Source organism: Castanea sativa, chromosome 11 (genome assembly GCF_040712315.1).
Source record: "Castanea sativa cultivar Marrone di Chiusa Pesio chromosome 11, ASM4071231v1".
NCBI lineage: Eukaryota > Viridiplantae > Streptophyta > Magnoliopsida > Fagales > Fagaceae > Castanea > Castanea sativa.
The window spans coordinates 24,492,073-24,511,087 of record NC_134023.1 but is presented as its reverse complement, the minus strand read 5'-3'; the positions used below and the strand labels follow the sequence as shown (position 1 = coordinate 24,511,087).

The 19,015-nt window shown below is 41.4% G+C and overlaps 1 protein-coding gene and 1 long non-coding RNA gene across 3 annotated transcripts; one reads left to right on the top strand and one right to left on the bottom strand.

Moving 5' to 3' along the window:
• Window positions 1-9,773: 9,773 nt before the first annotated feature.
• On the bottom strand, window positions 9,774-14,385 carry LOC142617741 (uncharacterized). Of its 2 annotated transcripts, XR_012841035.1 has the most exons (4): window positions 14,115-14,385; window positions 13,759-13,805; window positions 12,839-12,927; window positions 9,774-11,668 (listed from the first exon to the last, which is right to left on the bottom strand). It is a non-coding gene; the product is annotated as an uncharacterized LOC142617741 (long non-coding RNA). The 2 variants fall into 2 exon arrangements; XR_012841034.1 differs by lacking the exon at window positions 12,839-12,927 and having other exon boundaries at window positions 11,329-11,668; window positions 14,115-14,365.
• A 2,684-nt stretch (window positions 14,386-17,069) lies between these two features.
• LOC142617125 (anthocyanidin 3-O-glucosyltransferase 2-like) lies at window positions 17,070-18,881 on the top strand. Its single transcript, XM_075789831.1, has one exon. It carries the CDS (start codon window positions 17,265-17,267, stop codon window positions 18,711-18,713), a length of 1,449 nt encoding a protein of 482 aa, XP_075645946.1. The 5' UTR covers window positions 17,070-17,264; the 3' UTR covers window positions 18,714-18,881.
• The last annotated feature ends 134 nt before the right edge of the window (window positions 18,882-19,015 follow it).

The window sequence follows — 19,015 nt, the reverse complement described above, 5'->3', positions numbered from 1 at the left end:
CTCCTTTGAGTTTCTATCATGACCCTGTGTGGCTAAAACTTTTATACTTGGTTGAAGGAAACTGAAGCCTCGGAATCAATAAAACTGTAAGATCTAATTTGTTTTTACTGTTCAATTTTATGCTTTGAGTATCGGATGTTCTTCTGTGCCTATTTTCATGATTGTCTTGTTTAATTACTAGGAGGCCTACTAGTTTATTGTTCGTTGCAATCTACTGCTATGTTAGATATCAAATCCGTAATTGTTTGATCCCTCTAATTTGTGAAGCAACCAAGATTTAATGATTTACTGCGTCAAAAATTATTAGATCTTAGGAAGAATGCTCGACTAAATTAAATGCATGCACTTGTGTTTGTGTTGTTTAGCTTCATTGATCTCTCTAGTTCTTAAGGCTGCTACTAAATTAAACCTTTAGCGCTTGTCTTGGGTTGTTTAGTAGTTAGGGTTAATCAGATCACTTGTTTTCTAATTAATTGCGACTAAGGAGAAATAAGAAAATAGTTCCAATGGTGAGTATTCAAAGTGTGAATTGATATATACTTACACCGAGGATCAGTTGTAAAATTCCAATGGTGGATGTTTACTTAGACCAAGGTTTGTTTTGATTAAATTTGATACTTTAATTTGAATTGTTCCTTGGTTGTTTTTTTTTTTTCTTAAAATTGTTTTCATTATACTTAAACACCCCCTCCTTGTTCACGTAGCTTAAAACTAGGCTAGATACTCTCCGTGGGAACAATCCTTACTTGCACTACTATATATATTTTTAGGAGTATAGGTTTTATTTCTGGTTGCCTGCGACAGCACACCACTTTCATATACGCACTCAAGAGCGCATCATTGTTGCTACAATGGCGCTTCACAATTTTATTAGAGCACATGAAAATAGTGACCTTGGATGTGGGTGCATTGGGCACATACGGAAGTAGCGAGGGAGGTCATTACGATGAAATGACACATGTGATCTTTTCCTTGGACGAACCTGAGATGAAAGTGGTTCGGAACAATATCATAGTATCGATATGTGGGATGCGTCCATCGTAGGACTTAAGTTGTTACGGAAGTTATAATCCCCTTAATTGATTATGGTGACTATTATTTTTGTCACAATAGAAATTAGTGTGATTGAAAATACCATTAACGTTATGGTAATTTTTTTGTGGGAACCATAATTGGTTCACAAACTTGATGTAATACAATTTTGTTTTATGGTGATTTTTTGTTGGTAAGCAGAACTGATGGCTCACAAAAATTGATTGTAATACCTTTGATTTCTGAATTGGTATATATCGTTACATGTGAAACTCATTAGTATTGCAACAGTAGATTTCAAGCTTACAGGGGATTTCTGAATAGACTCCAATCTTATCTGAACAAGAGACAAACTCAATAGATTTTAAGATTCCAATACTAATCTACCAGGAATTAAAAAATAAAAAAAAATCTACCCTCAATTTGTTTCAAAAACACCAATAACCCTAACTATCAATTGCTGGCAAAGTGTATATAGATAAATAAATATAATATAATATATATATATATACACACACACATACACGCACTATATAACAACAGAACTTACAATCTCCATCAACTTGGCCATTAACATTATCTCCATCAAATGTCTCCACATATAACAAAAGTACAACTGTATACATATCATAAATTGATACTTGCAATACAGAATAAGTTGTACGATTAATATACAAAACAAATGTAATAATACAAATCTGTATTATTACATACTGATGATGCCGAAAATATCACCAGTGAGTTGCAAGCGCTACTCGAACGAAAGCAATACCTGCAAAAAGAAAACAAAGGACCTAGGAGAGAGCACCGGTGTGGTGTCGGCCGAATACCCTCTGAAGGTCAAGTTAGAATCTTGTTCCTTTAACCCTAGAGTGCCAGAGTTAAGAATATTGTGCGTACCATCATATTTAGGGTTTCTGAGGTATTTATATTGAGCGGAATTACCTTTCTTTTAGGATACAACTTCCTTCTCAAGCTTATTTCCATATAGGAGTCTTCTCAAACGTGTGTCGCAAGAAGTCCAAGTGTGCACGTTTGCGTGAGGATAAAGCAAAAGTTCATCTGGTGCATATCAAATTACATGCCACCTGGAACCTACAATCAATTCACCTATGACAGATACTCAGCAAAAGTTAACCGTCATAGTCGCGCCACTTACAGTGTCCGTCCTCATTATCTCCGTCTATTTACTATTTTTATCCCCTTCAGTTGCCCCCTTCAGTCCTTGGATCCGTCCTTATAATCTGACGGATCCATGGAATGACTGAAGACAATGTATTAAATGGGAACGGGCTTGGTATACCACGACGGATGACACGTGGCCTGTATTTTTGACGAAGAGCACGTGGCCCTCGTGGATTGGCTATTTCCCAAAATCGAGGCGTCGCTTCGTATTCCGTGCCCTTTGTTCTATAAAAGGCCAGATATTCCTCCCTTCATTTCTTCTTCTTGTCAAAAACTTGTGAGCAGAGCGCAACCGTCACAATTATAGTGCCTTCTTGTCGTTCAGCAGATCCGGTATGTATTCCAAACGTTTCTCCGTCTTTCTTTGAATTTCATTGTTTTAAGTATATGCACTTTCTTTAGAACCGTCGGTGTCTTAGGTTATACCGTCATAAATGTAGGTAATGTCTAGTGCGTCAAGTAACCAGTCGTTTGTCCGCGAGGGGGCGGGCTACGATAAAAAGTTTCCGTCAGGTCCAAGAGATCCTGACACTTCAAGTGAAGAGAGGAATCCGTCAAGTACCTCTTCTTCCCTTGACGGTGGTCTAGAGACGGAGAGTTCAGAGTCGTCCAGCAGTGGCTTGGACGGTGTGGATCCCCCGTCCGCCGCAATTGGCCCGGATGGCCTTAGTGGAGTTCGTCATGCCGCCTCTCGGACGGTAAATGATTTTAGGTCGTCCATGACTGAATCTCAACTCAACACACTTAGGACCAAGTACCAAATACCAGATAACATCCGTCTACATCTTCCCAAAAAATTCGAGAAATGCTACTATAAGGGAGTAGACGGTGTTGGGATCTACGAGCAAGCTTTAAAGGCGGGGCTCAGATTTCCATTAAGTTCTCTTCACCGTCGACTTCTTCAATACCTTGGTCTGTCCGTCACCCAAATCTCCCCCAATGCCCGGAGTAGTGTTCATCGGGGCCGAGGTTTTGTGGCAATGTCCGACGGTTCCCGAAGGTCGACGGTGGAAGAATTTTTCCATTGTTACCGTCCAACAGATTGTCAAGTCCAAGGGGATGTATAGCTTTGCAGCTAGAAGTCCTTTATCGAGGCTCGTCGCTGACACTCCGTACTCGATGCAGACTGGAAGAGTCGTTACTTCTTTTTGGAAGGGGACGAATGGATGTGTCGTCCAGGAGATGTAACTAACATGCCCGTTGACACAACATGGGGCATAATGCCTCCGTCGGGTAGGTGTATTCCTTTTGCTTCCGTCCAGTATTTGAAGTTAAAATTTTTTTTTTTTTTTTGAAAGGCCTAACCGTCCTTTATTGCAGCTCGGGACCGTCCTCAGGTTGATTTGGAGCAGTGGAATTTTCTGGAAAATTTTTTTAACAAAACAAAACTGCAAGAGAGGACTTGGGCTCAACTCGTCACACTCGATACGCTTCACTGGTATTGTGACGGACCCGAACCTACATCCGCTGCCCGTCAATACGATAACAGGATTCGAAAACGTAAGTTCATCAAAGCTATACCCGTCTTTCATTTTTCTCTTGTTTTTACCTTTCCTTTATCATCCGTCTTTGATTTGCAGAGATGGACGCCGCCAGGAGGAGAGCATTTATTAAGCAACAGGCGGCGAAGAAAAAGCAAGAGGGGGTCAAACAAAGGGGATGGTCCCACCTGTACCGTCAAAACAGACTCAAGTTGAGAAAATGGACCGTCCTCCCAAGAAGCAAAAGACTTCCACTGAACCCGTCGTGGCCCTGGAGGCAGAGAAGATGGGCGTCAAGCATGGAAAGGGCAAAGGCTTGATGAAAGGCCCAGCAGCCTCCGGGAGAAACCACCCGTTCTCTTCCGGGAGGATTCAAGCTATGCCCTCGAGAAGATGTTGTCTATGCTGACAGCCGACGACTACGCAGACCTAGGCAACCATTCAACGGAGGCGATGGGTGAGACGGGTCTTTTCTCCCTTGCACAGGTAATTTCAAATCCGTCTGGTATTGTTGCTAGGTTTTTTTTTTACATCCGTCATAACGTTGTATTTCGCTTCCAGGCCATGGTGATGATGAAAGGACTCCATGGCCGTTGTCTCAATCATGAGACATCCATGGATCGTCTGAGAAAGAAAAGCCGCACGATGAGGACGCAGCCGCACGAGCCGAAGACCTACAAGATCAACATGGACGTAAAAGCTTAAATGCTCTGAGCAGTCGCAGGAGGTGGAAAAGGAGAACGGGCATCTTCGTGAGATCCTAAATGACAAGGAGAAACAGCTGACGGAGACAACGTCCAAGCTTCAAAGCGCAAAGGAGATAGCCATTCATGAATATCGTGATTCTGAAGTCCTTTTGACGGAGCTGGGGGGCTCCTTTGCCGACGGGTTCGATGACGCCATCCGTCAGGTGAAGTCATCGTACCCTGACCTGGACGTATCCCATATATCCATTGATGCTCAAGGGCAAACACTTGCACAATCGGTCCGTTCAGAAAGTACAGACGAAGTGTTTGCGTCATCGTTCCACTCGACGAAGGCGAAGTTCCTCCTCCTAGTCAGCCAAATGACGGTCCATTGGTCGAGAGCTCTCCAAAGAATGAATAGGATACTTGCTTTTTTGTAAAAGTTTTTACCGTTGTAAGAGAACTTTAAACCGTCATTTGTAATTATTAAACTTGACTTATCAAGTCTTTTTATTGCATGTTGCTTGCTCATTATCCGTCGTGTATTCAATTAACCCGTCCACTTTGTGAATAGACTTTCAAATGTAATTTTGCTAACCGTCCACCATGTAGATATTCATTCATGGGATGATCCGTCCACTTTGTGGACTAGGTTTTTACCCTTTGGGCGATCCGTCCACTTTGTGGATTCGTAGGTTTCTCACCCTTTGGGTGATCCGTCCACTTTGTGGAATTTTAAGTTTCTCACCCTTTGGGCGATCCGTCCACTTTGTGGATTCGTAGGTTTCTCACCCTTTGGGTGATCCGTCCACTTTGTGGACTTGTAGGTTTTTCACCCTTTGGGTGATCCGTCCACTTTGTGGACTTGTAGGTTTTTTACCCTTTGGGTGATCCGTCCACTTTGTGGACTTGTAGGTTTCTCACCCTTTGGGTGATCCGTCCACTTTGTGGACTTGTAGGTTTCATTGTTTTTGATTTCATTGTAGACTTTCATCAGCACGCATTTAAAAAATTCCTCTCATAAGTTCAACAAACCAAATTGTTCATGAAAAAGAAAAACTGAGCTCTAAAAAGTAAAAGCCATAACTGTCTAAAATTAAACTGAAAAGTAAGGCAGTAGGTATTGTGACTGCTGCACTATTGGTAGTACTTCTTCAGGTGCTCCGTGTTCCAGGGATGGCCTAACTTCTTTCCGTCTAATGTCTCCAAGTAGTACGTTCCTTTCCTGCGCCATGAGATGATTCGGTACGGCCTTCCCGCCGGGGACCCGCCTTTCCTGTGGATGCATCTTTCGTAGCGCCAAGCACTTTTCGTAACACTAGATCTCCAACTTTGAAGTCCCGGTGCCGAACCTTAGAGTTGTAATGTTTTGCCATCATGTCCTGGTACCGCGCCAGTCTTTCGGCCGCTGTTGCCCTAACTTCATCAACAAGGTCAAGCTCTAGACGTAGTGCTTCAGCATTCTTACTCTTGTCATAACTTTCCACGCGGTAGCTCGTCAACCCTACTTCTGCCGGTATGAGGGCTTCAGCACCAAACGCCAATCGAAACGGTGTCTCTCCCGTTGGCGTCCTTGCCGTTGTTCTGTACGTCCATAGGACACTTGGTAGTTCGTCCAGCCATATGCCCTTTGCCCCCTCGAGCCGGGTCTTGATGATCTTTAACAAGGACCGGTTCGTGACTTCAACTTGTCCGTTGGCCTGTGGATGAGCGGGCGACGAGTAGTGATTCTTGATTCCCAGCTGAGAACAAAAATCTCGGAACGCATCGTTGTCGAATTGCTTCCCGTTGTCTGACACGAGCACCCTCGGGATCCCATATCGGCAAATAATATTTCTCCATACAAAGTTGCGAATATTTTTCTCCGTGATAGTAGCAAGAGCTTCTGCTTCCACCCACTTGGTGAAGTAGTCGATACCAACCACCAAGAACTTCAGCTTGTCTTGCCGCTATTGGAAATGGACCCATGATGTCTAACCCCATCGTGCGAATGGCCATGGGGCCGTCATGGGTGTGAGTTCCTCCGTTGGTCGCCCGATAAGATTGCCGAACCGTTGACACTTATCGCAGCTCTTACGTACATGCGGGCATCCTTCGCATTGTTGGCCAATAATACCCCGCTTCGAGTAGCTTCAGGTACCGCAGATCTTGATCCCCGAGTGGTTTCCACAGCATCCCTTCATGAACTTCCCTCATTACGTAGTCTCGTTTCCGTCATGGCCTCAGCATCTTAGATAAGGCCTCGGGAGAATCCTCTTTGTAGAGGATGCCTCGATCGCATGAATCGGGCAGCCCCTAACCTTCAATTTCCTTGCTTCTTCCTTCCCGTCTGGAAGCTTGCCGTCCTTGAGGTACGCCACAATTGGAACCGTCCAATCATCTTTAGTGGTTAATTCCTGCACCTGAACGTTATCTAGTAACGATGAATATTGGACGAAGGACAATACCTGCTCTGGGACGACCATAGGTTCGGCCGAAGCAGCCTTTGCGAGTCGATCCGCTTCTTGATTCTCTTCTCTTGGGATCTGAGTTATCGTGAATTGGAGGGCACTCGTTCGACCCTTCACTTCTCCAAGGTACCTTCTCATTCGTTCATTCCTACAATCATAACTCCCATTAACTTGGCTAGCTACGATTTGGGAATCGGAGTAGACCATTGCCTTCCCCGGCCCTGCGCCGCTATCGCAAGCTCCCATCCCGCCACCAGGGCCTCATACTTCGCTTCATTATTCGTAGTAGGGAACTCCAGACGGATCATACATTCAATCTTATCTCCTTCCGGGGTATGGAGTACAACTCCGACTCCTCCCGCATGCTTATTGGAGGATCCGTCTATGTGAATTCTCCATGTAGGCGTCTCTTCCGCCCCTCGCTCCTCAGCGTGTAGTGAATTCCGCAATGAAGTCTCGCCAATATTTGTCCTTTCACAGCGTCGTTCGTGGCCGGTATTGGATATCGTACTCGCTTAGCTCGATAGCCCACAAAGCCATTCGTCCGGCGGTTTCAGGATTGTTCATTGCTCTCCGCAATGGCTGATCCGTCGCATTGTTATAGTGTGCTTGAAAATACGGCTTCGCCGAGCCGCAGCTACAAGTGCGAAGGCGAGTTTCTATCCGTGGGTACCTCTCCCCGCCGCTCGTAGCGCCCGGCTTACAAAGTACACTCGGCTTCGGACCTTCCCTTCCTCTCTAACGAGAGCCGCACTTACCGCCGCCGTGAAACAAGAAGATACAAAGAATAATTCCTCCCCCGGCGTAGACGGCTAAGTAATGGCGGGCAGAGAGATATGCCTTCAACTCTTCAAATGCCCTTTGGCATTCGTCCATCCACTCAAAAGATCTCCTTAGCGTTCTAAAGAAAGGAGACACTTGTCGCTGTTTCTGATACGAACCTATTTAAGGCTCGCTATCTTCCCCGGCCGGCTTGCACTTCCTTCACCGTCCTTGGAGGGGATAGATCCATAATTGATTTCACTTTCTCGGGGTCGACTCAATGCCCCGCCGGGACACCATGAACCCTAAGAATTTTCCAACAAGCATTCGAATGCGCATTTGCTTGGGTTCCGCCTTCATTTTGTACGTTCGAAGAGTGTCGAAAGTCTCCTGGAGGTCCCTCAGATGATCCGACACCTTTACGCTCTTCACCAGCATGTCATCTACGTAGACCTCGATGTTCCGGCCAATTTGGTGCGCGAACATTTTGTTCATTAACCGTTGATACGTGGCTCCTGCATTCTTGAGCCCGAATGGCATCACCTTGTAACAAAAAAGCCCTTGGCTCGTCACAAACGATGTTTTCTCTTGATCTGTCTCCTCCAGCTTAATCTGGTTATACCCCGAGAAGGCATCCATGAAGCTCAACACCTCATGTCTTGCGGTGGAGTCCACTAAGGCATCAATGCGTGGAAGCGGGTAACTGTTTTTGGGGCACGCTTTATTTAGATCCGTGAAGTCAACGCACATTCTCCACTTCCCATTTGACTTTTTGACCATTACCACATTTGCCAGCCAGTCTGGGTAGTACACCTCTCGTATGAAGTTGGCCTCTCGTAGCTTCTGCACTTCCTCCGTCGCCTCGATCCCTTTCGGGGGCGAATACGCGTTTCTTTTGTCGGACTGGAGAGAACGAAGGTGATACGTTCAATTTATGGACGATGACTGTCGGATCTATTCCTGGCATGTCGTCATGGCTCCATGCGAACACGTCTTGGTTTTTCTTGAGGAACAATTGGAGGTCACGTCGAACCGTTTGGTCAACCGAGGTTCCTATCCTGGTGGTCCGGTCGGGCCTCAAATGGTCTAGTTGTATTTCTTCCAATGTCTCTACGGGTTCTGCCACTGTCCTCTGCTCTTCGATATTCAATGTCTGTACATGGTCATCCATCTCCATCATGGCCACGTAACATTCCCGTGCAATCACCTGATTTCCGCGCAATTCTCCAACTCCATGTTCAGTGGGGAACTTGATCATCAGATGGTAGGCTGAAGTAATGGCCTTCCATGCGTTGAGAGTAGGACGTCCGAGTATGGCGTTATATGCTGAGGAGCAATCAACCACTAGAAAGGTGATGTTTTTAGTTATCTGTTGCGGGTAGTCTCCTACTGTCACTATAAACGTGACGGATCCTAAAGGACGGACCCGGGTTCCCCCAAAGCCAACGAGGGACGTACATGCCGGGATCAGGCGTTCCTTTGCGATCCCCATCTGCTGGAACGCAGGATAGTAAAGGATGTCTGCTGAGCTCTCGTTGTCCACTAGAACTCGGTGGACATTGAAGTCTGCTACCTGTATACTAACCACAAGCGCGTCGTCATGGGGGTGGTGAAGGCGCCGGGCCTCTTCTTCAAAAAACTCGATACTGGAGTCATTCCGTCGTATTCTTTCTAGTGAAGAGCCCGTCGACTGGACACTTTGTACTGTCCGTAAATAGGTCTTCCTGCCTTTTGGATGATCCCGCCGAAGCGCTCCCCCCATTATCATTCGTATGTCCGCTACCGATGGTCTCGGGACGCTCGTTTTCCCGTCTAGGATTCTGCTCCCCGGGGCCGATCGCCTTTTCCTTCCTCACGAACCTTTGCAACCTTCCCCGCCTTATGGGCTTCAATCTCGTTGTTTCAAGTCATACCGTCCGTCGTATCATGGCCATGGTCACGGTGAAAACGGCAAAATCTATCTCTTGGCCTTTTTTTCGGATATCACTTCAATTTGTCCTGGAATGTCAAGATTCCTTCATCTTTGATTTGCATAAGAACTTTGTCGATTCGGGGCCGCGAGGGGGTAAAATTTGTAAACCTCCCTGAAGGTGGTTTGGGTCTCCGGTCTTCTCGTCGATCTCTGGTTCTAGCCACTTTTCGCCCGTTATTTGGTTTCATATCTTCCTGTCTTTCCCTTTTCTTTGGTTTATAGTCGTCTCTGGCCAGCAAGGCATCCTCCGCGTTCATATACTTTGTCGCCCTGTAATAGACATCGGACATAGTCTTTGGGTCATTCTTACATAGGGAAAATAAGAACTTACCCTCTTGTAACCCGTTTGTGAATGCTGCCACAAGTGTCTTGTCATCTGCCTCGTCTATCGAGAGGGATTCCTTGTTAAAGTGGGCTATATAAGACTTTAATGTCTCACCTTCTCGTTGTTTAATTCCTAGTATACATGCAATAGACCTCTTGTGTCGATGACTTCCAATGAAGTACGATACGAATTGTGCACCTAGTTCCTTAAAAGTGCCAATGGAATTAGGCGTCAACCTGCTGTACCAATCCCTCGCAGGCCCCTTCAAGGTGGTGAGAAAAGCCCTGCACATAATCTCATCTGGTACACCCTGAAGATGCATTAAGGTTCGAAAGACTCCAAGTGATCCAAATGGCCTTTAGATCCGTCGTAGTTTTCCATACGGGGCATGCGGAATTTTGGAGGAAGGGGACACGAATTTACCAACGCCGTGAATGGTGAATCCGTCCTATGGACGAGGTCGTCCAAGTTGCCGGATACCCGTCCTTGGTGGCGCTTATCACCATATCCATGCGTTCCCTCATCTCCGCAGCTCGGCGGCTATGAGCCTGGGCATACCGTCTAATGCCAATGGTTGATTGGTTTCTTGTCGCTCGGGTCTAGTTGGAGCGTTACTGCCCTCAGGTCTTTCCGCGTTCCTGCCTTCTGGACTAGCGCCCTCTTGGTCTTCCTGTGGTGCACTCGTGTGTGCGGTCCTTTGCCGCAACTGTTCTTCCAAATCATGGTTCTGCTTAGTGAGGCGCTCAACCACCGCCGTGAGCGTTTGGACTTGCCTCTCAAGAGCGGTGGGGCGCGGTTCGTCGCCTTGATTGTTGTTCGTTGCCATCGATCGGGTGAGTGCCATGCAACTCTTTGTCTCAGGAATAGAGCGAGACTAAGATAATCAGAAGATTTTCTTCTTCTGTTCACGGTATGTTCCCCACAGACGGCGCCAACTGATGATGCCGAAAATATCACCAGTGAGTTGCAAGCGCTACTCGAACGAAAGCAATACCTGCAAAAAGAAAACAAAGGACCTAGGAGAGAGCACCGGTGTGGTGTCGGCCGAATACCCTCCGAAGGTCAAGTTAGAATCTTGTTCCTTTAACCCTAGAGTGCCAGAGTTAAGAATATTGTGCGTACCATCATATTTAGGGTTTCTGAGGTATTTATATTGAGCGGAATTACCTTTCTTTTAGGATACAACTTCCTTCTCAAGCTTATTTCCATATAGGAGTCTTCTCAAACGTGTGTCACAAGAAGTCCAAGTGTGCACATTTGCGTGAGGATAAAGCAAAAGTTCATCTGCTGCATATCAAATTACATGCCACCTGGAACCTACAATCAATTCACCTATGACAGATACTCAGCAAAAGTTAACCGTCATAGTCGCGCCACTTACAGTGTCCGTCCTCATTATCTCCGTCTATTTACTATTTTTATCCCCTTCACATACATACACATCCTATTATGGCAAACACCTCTGCCTGATTTCAACTTCCCCAAACCTAGTAGACAAGATAAGCAATACTACAAACATGACCCAGGAGACTACTAGAGCTATCTTAAACTTCTTTGCTTTCTCCTTAGAAATCATGCGTGTAGCCTTGGCTCTTTCAGTCTTTCATTTTGTAACTCGCTCCTTTTACAATGCTGCGTTTTTCAAGGCGTGTGCTTGCTTCAACTCTTCATTAGCAACTTCCACCGCATGCTCCAATCGCTTGAATTTGGCTATAACTATAGGTGCTGTTGCTGGTGTCTAACCACTTGAAGAACTTGCATGCACGGTCATCATCCTACACAATAAAATACATCACATAAACAGGAATACAACGAATTTGTTCTTTAACACACAACACAAATATTTTGCCAATACTTGGATATGGTACTTATTGGTGACCAATAGCGACAACTATAAAACCTCCTACGAAATGTATGAAGTTTCAGAGACATCCTAATGACGCAGTTGTTAACGTCATAGAAATGGCCATCAGAATTGGAGAGATAGTTACTCATTTCTGACGTTGGTAGGAACTGGCAGTAGATATTACGTTGGCTTGGACTAGTGAATAGTACAACAAACTCACTCTATACCATCATGTAAACAGGTCTGCATGACCCTTAAGAATTACACATTAGAATTATTATAAGTTGAGTATGTTTACACATTAACGACCTATGAAACACCAATATATTTACTGATCTATAAGATTTGAAAACAAAATTCTTCTTTGAACTCTAGTGTAAGAGGCATATATACGACTTGAAACTGCTTCATTAATATCATTCAGACGGTCCTTGAGGTTGGAAAATGACAATAAAAGATCATTGTTTTAGATCATTTGAAGCTCTATGTTATTACCTTTATAACATAGTTTGATTATCATTCACAAGAAATTGCAGGCACCTTTATAACTGTGCAATTAATCACCATTTTCTTAGGTATAACTTCTACATTTCTGACTCTTCAAAACCAAACCAGACATAAATTTCAACTATCAATCAAATTGAAGTTGGAGTTGATATTATTTAAGTCCTATTATTGTTGTATGCATGAATGGGACCACATCCTCAATCATAATTGCTAATCTGGCTAAGAACACAATTAATTTGGTGTACTCTATAAATTTTGCTTTCCTGTTTCTAAGTTTCTCTCTATCTCAATCTTTGTGTGATTCAGCGCTTTATGTGTCAAGAAATGATCATTACCTAACTCAAGGCTTTATCATCGATGATTAAACTTATCATGAGTGATTGGTTAACTTTATAACGACAAAGCAGGACCAAAGATTGCAAATCAAGTTATCATGGAAACTTGGTTTATAGTACGTTATACAAATCCTATAGAAACTTTGAGGCAAGCAATAAAACTTAAAAATGGAGAAATTCTATAATTAACAAAGAAAACGGAGGAAACAAGAGAGGAGTGCTTGAATAAACTCATAGTGGAGAATTCATTAGAATACCCGGGAGAAGGCAATTTGTTCATGCCCAGTTTTGATCAGTTGAGCCACATCTCCACGTATTTGCCTCACAATTTAATTCCTCTTATAAACTAGTGCCATTTATGCAGAACAAGAAACAGACAAAAAATAAACCCATGTAAACTCTCCACAAAATACAGAGGAACAGACAAGAAAAACTCAACCATAATTTTTTTAAAAAAATTTAGCTTTGAGAGGACCATATATTTTTTGATAGTTCAGATTGAACACAACAGAAACCTCCACTTACCTGACCTGACTTTAGTTGTTTCACTTAATAGAGGTGATACTTTAATTTGTGGTAAGTGAAAGCAAACTAAAGAGCATTAGAGAATAACCAAATGAGGCAAAACAAGTGCTTTGGTGGCAGAGTGTCGGCTTGTTCTATCATGGACTTTTAACTGGAACAATTATAATGTTTTCAATTTATAAGTTGAATAAGATTTGCATATGACATAGATATGGGGCACTGGTTGAGAATTTGTTTCCTGGGCTATTTTGCCTGTTTGGTGTAATATTCGCTTCAATGACACAAAGAATACCGATTATAAAAATTGGGTCAAGTTGAATGATGAATTACTTACTATCATTGTTGTTGGTAGTAATGGAGAATTTTCGTGTGAATAAAGCAAAAAGTAATCCAGGTTAGAGAATCTAAATCAAAAATTAAAGAACATTCCAGAGGAGAAAACTAGGGATGTCTTAGAATGAAACTTGGGATGCCTCCCTCCATTTATCCATTCAAAAACAATAAACACCCACTTCTGTCTACATCTTCTGCAACATATTTAAAATTCTTAGTTCACAATTACAAAATTATTTTTGCTACTGTGGGATAGTCATGGAAATATTGAGGCAATCGTAAAAGCTTCCCATATTGTAGCAAATTCACTTTAATATACCTTTTTGGAAGATCCACCAAAAGCCTCTGCAGCTGAAACCAACGGCCCTGCCACACAAAACAGAAATACAAACACACATTTTAATAACTAAACATGTAGCAGTTAAATATCCAACACCATCACAATTCACAAACTCAAAAACCCAATTACCCAAAAATTAAAAAACCCTCTGCACTGTATTCTAATTTCTAATCATATATGCATAAAACAAGCTTAAAAGATTAGGCTCTTAACCTCAATAGGCCATTTTAGAACATAAAATAAAAGCAAAGAGAAACAATTTACATTAAATTCTAACAATTCAAACATTACTAAATATATATTAGAAAAGAAAGCCACAAAATAATAAAGTTAACCTGAATTAAACAGATGGGTTAGCAAGTGAAATTGGAAGAGGCGTGAAATGGGTTTATAGGAAGTGAGGAGTTAGGGTGGGAGAAGAGTGAAATTGGAAGAGGGGTGAAATGGGTTTATGGAAGGAAGAGTACTCTCTTAGGGAACTCGATCTTCATTGGCGTCGGACTGGATTGTCTTCCTCGTGGATTTCTCCTTTGGGCATGGATTTCTCTTCTCGAAGGCAGGCGTTAGGGTGGGAGAGGAGTGAAATTAAAAAAAAAAAAAAAAAAAGCAAAAACGCGTAGGTTAAATACTTTCAGCTGAAGCTACAATAGTCAGCCCCAAAAAGAATCAGTTGGTATTTAAATTATTTGCTACTGTTTTTAGTTTTTAGTTTTTAGTAAAATCTGCGATATCTAAATAGACCTTTAAGAGGAAAATTCTCATGGGTTTTTAAAAAAGTAGTTTCAAGGATGAGAATTCTCACTAAGTTTTAGAGAATCATTTTTAAGAAAGGGTTTGACTTACCTCACGTACATTTTTAACCGGATATGTCCTTTTGTTTTTAATATACAATAGCAAATGGCAGTGAGTTTTAATCTTTATATTTTATTTAGTTAGTGGGTGATGTGACAATCTCTCATTAAAATAAAAGAAGATTTCTTTTAAAAAAGTACCAGAGGTAATCCAACCTTTTAAGAAAGTAATGAGTTTCATGGATCTTTGGATAACAACTCTTTCTTTAAAAACACTATTGGAAAAATGTTTAAAAAATATGGTTTATGGAAAACAATTTTGGAGAAAATTTTATTTTCAGAACAAGTTGGGTAAATATCATTTTAGAAGTGTTTTTAGATCAAACCATTTATTAGATGGTAGTGAGATTTCACACTACTAGCTAGGAAGTTATCCATACCCATTCTAGCATACGGAAATAAATTATAAGAAAAGTAAGTCAAACTCAAGTAATTATAAACATAGGCCAAAATTAACAATAAATACACCCTTGCAAGTATATATAATCATTCTCATCATCCATGCAACCCCATTGAGTCCAACATGCATGTCTATATTCATTTAATCATATATATTCACCATTATTTACGTACTTTTTTGTGCTGAATTTCACCATATTTTACATATGCATATCCCATAATCTCCTCATACGTAAGTGCTTGCTCACTTCCAATTCCAAATGCTATAGACTAAAAATTATCATTTCAAGTCCTAACTTGTTAGAGACTAACAGTATCACTTTAATTTATTGTACTAAAATCAACTAAAAGACGTCGTTTTAAAGTTTATTGTAGATTCAAAATAACCATTTTAAGTTGTTAAGGAATATATTATAAAACTACTATTGTAAATATATTGGGAATTAAAATAACTCGTGGATAAGTTTACGAGTTAAAATTTAAATATCATGGGAGTTAAAAAAAAAAAAAAAACCTTAAGTTGTCACTTAAAGCCGGCCCAAATGTGCACAGAATCATCATTGGTTTTTTTTTTTTTTTAAATTTTGTTTTTATTGCTGAATGAAAAAAGGAGTCTCCGGTGTGGGTTCATCGACCCCATGCCACGTGACGGCAATAAGTAATACCATGTGTACTACATGGGCCTTGCTAGGGCTATCGCTCGAACCGCTCCTCTCTGGGTGCAGAACGAGGGCTTCTACCATCAAGCCACACCCTTATGTGATGAATCATCATTGGTTTAGCTACTTCAATTAGTAAACTCATTTATTATCGAATAAGAAATTTAAGATTTGAAGTTAAACATTACTTACCCTAAAATCCGATTGATATTTATTATAATAATGAGTAATTATTGAGATTTGAAACTCACCTATACCAAAAATTAGTTATTGCCTTGACATAATAATTGAATACAATCATCATAGAATAGAACCAAATTATAAATAGAAATTCTGTTGTAAAAAATAATAAAATAAAATAAAAGTTCAGCAAATTTGTCACTTTTTAGAGTGATGGTGCCATACTATTGGTCACAACTTGTTTATGTAGTGAGTTGTGGTTGTAGAGAGAGGTGATAGTGAGGACACCCCTCCACCATGGCGAGTTGTGACTAATTTTGTGAGCAATTGTGTGTACCAAGGTTTTTCCAATTTTTAGTACCTTTCAAGTCAATTGATTAGCTGGCGTGCATGCATCTAGGACCAATTGTCTAAAAAGAAAAAAAAAAAAATGGTCCAACAATAATTGTACAGACTTAGACGCGGTCCACAAGTGAGTCAAATATTTTGTCTTCTAAAATGTGATACTTTTCCTTCGTTAAAATATATGGATATGGTTGAGTTAAAAAAAGGGTCTTCAACGTGGGTTTATTGACCTCATGTTATGTGACGATAATAAGTAATATTATGTGTACTACACGGGTCTTGTTAGGACTATCGCTCAAATCATTCATCTCTGGCTGCAGAACGAAGACTCCTACCATCAAGCTATACCCTCATGTGGTGAGTCATATTGGTTTAGTTACTTCAATTAGTAAACTCTTTTATTATCGAATAAGAAATTTAAGATTTGAAATTAAACACTACTTACCCTAAAATCTGATTAATATTTTATTACAATAATAAGGAGTAATTATTGAGATTCGAAACTCACCTATATCAAAAATTAGTTATTGCCTTGACATAATGACTGAATACAATCATCATAGAATAAAACGAAATTATAAATAGAAATTCTATTATAAAAAAAAATAAAAGTTTCTTAGAATTGTCAATTTTTAGAGTGATTCTAGTGTCACATATTTGGCCACAATTCGTCTATTTGGTAAGTTGTGGTGGGTAGAGGGTGATGGTGGGCCAATGTGGCATCAGAATTTTTCTACTTTTTCGTACCTTTCAGGTCAATTGATTAGCAGGCGTGCATGCATCTAGGACCAATTGTCCAAAAAGAAAAAAAATGGTCCAACAATAATTGTACAGACTTAGACGCCATCCACAAGTGAGTCAAATATTTTGTCTTCTAAAATGTAATACTTTTCCTTCGTTAAAATATATGGTTGATCGTGATACTTATTTTTCTAAAGTGATGGTTAAAAGGAAATTATTTATTTTTGTTCCTTTGATTTTTCCCTTTCATTTTGTATACGTATATGAAAACTCAAAGCTACTAGTAACAAGCGAGTGAGGTGAGATCAAGATGAAGAGAGCAGAGCTTGTGTTCATCCCTGCCCCGGGAATAGGTCACCTTGTTTCCAAAATAGAGTTTGCAAAACAATTACTTGACCAAGATAACCGTTTCTCAATCACAGTTCTTGTTATAAAGCCACCCTATGGAGCCAACATGGATGCATACATTCACTCACTTGTTGCCTCAGAGAGCCGTATAAAGCTTATACTTCTTCCTCACGTAGACCCTCCTCCTCAAGAGCTTTACCTAAGGTCTGTTGAAAAATATATTGCTGATTTAATAGAAAGCCACAAAACCCATGTCAAAGAAGCTATCATCAACCAAGTGTTACCCAATTCAAGTTCAATTCCACTTGCTGGGTTGGTGGTTGATATGTTTTGTACAGCCATGATTGATGTAGCACATGAACTTGGTGTACCATCTTATGTGTTCTTTGCTTCTGGTGCAGCCTTTCTTGGCTTCATGTTCTACCTTCCAAAACGGTATGACCAATTGGGCACTGAGTTTAGAGAATCAGATCATGAATCAGACATACCGAGTTATGTGAACCCAGTTCCTACAAGTGTTTTGCCTTCATTTGTGTTCAATAAGGAAGGTGGGCACGTTTGCATGGTAAACCATGGAAGAAAGTTTAAGGAGGCAAAGGGTATTATTGTCAATACGTTTTTGGAGCTCGAATCCCATGCGATAAGCTCATTTTTAGACCATGACATACCTCCTGTTTACACGCTGGGGCCTTTGATTAAGCTCAAGAGTCAGACTGATTTTAGTTTTGGGGGCATAAATCAAGCTCAACATGAGAAGATCATGAAATGGCTTGATGATCAGCCTCAATCTTCGGTGGTGTTCCTATGTTTTGGAAGCATGGGCAGCTTTGGTGCATCCCAATTGAAAGAGATTGCACTTGGGCTCGAGCAAAGTGGGCACAGGTTCTTATGGTCCATACGTTGTGCATCCTCAGATGATAAGTTTGCAGCACCTAACGATTGTATGAATCTTGAGGATGTCTTGCCACAAGGCTTTTTGGAAAGGACAAGCGAAATTGGAATGCTATGTGGGTGGGCCCCACAAGTGGAGGTCTTGGCCCACAAAGCTACAGCAGCGTTTGTGTCCCATTGTGGATGGAATTCAACCTTGGAGAGTTTATGGTATGGTGTACCTATTGCTACCTGGCCAATTTATGCAGAACAACAAATTAATGCTTTTGAGATGGTGAGGGATTTGGGGTTAGCCGTGGAGTTGAGATTGGATTATAGAGTTGGTGGTGAGGTTGTGATGGCTGAGGAAATAAAGAAAGCAGTGGAATGTGTGATGCAAGGTGATAGTGAGGTGAGGAAAAGGGTCAAAGAGATTAGTGAAAAGAGTAGGAAGGCCGTGATGAAAGGTGGATCTTCATCTGCTTCTCTTGGACGGTTGATTGAGGATATATCCAGAAACATGGTGCTTGTGGAGAAGTGAAATTTATGCATCTTTAGATTATTAGTGGTTTGTTTTGTGAGTATTAGTGCATTTTATCTTACATATGTATATTGTTGGGAACATGTCAAGAAAAACTAAACTAAGTTGCCCAAGGGTGAAGATGTTATGGTGGATGATTAATTAATTTTCTCTGTATTTTCTTGTTTAGCCTTGCAAGTTTCAATTACACTATGATTCCAAGCTTATAAATGATTAATAGTCAATAAAAAATTGACAACCAAAACAAAAATATCCATGATAATTTGTGTATGCTTCTTAGCGAAAAAAATTCTATTGTTGAC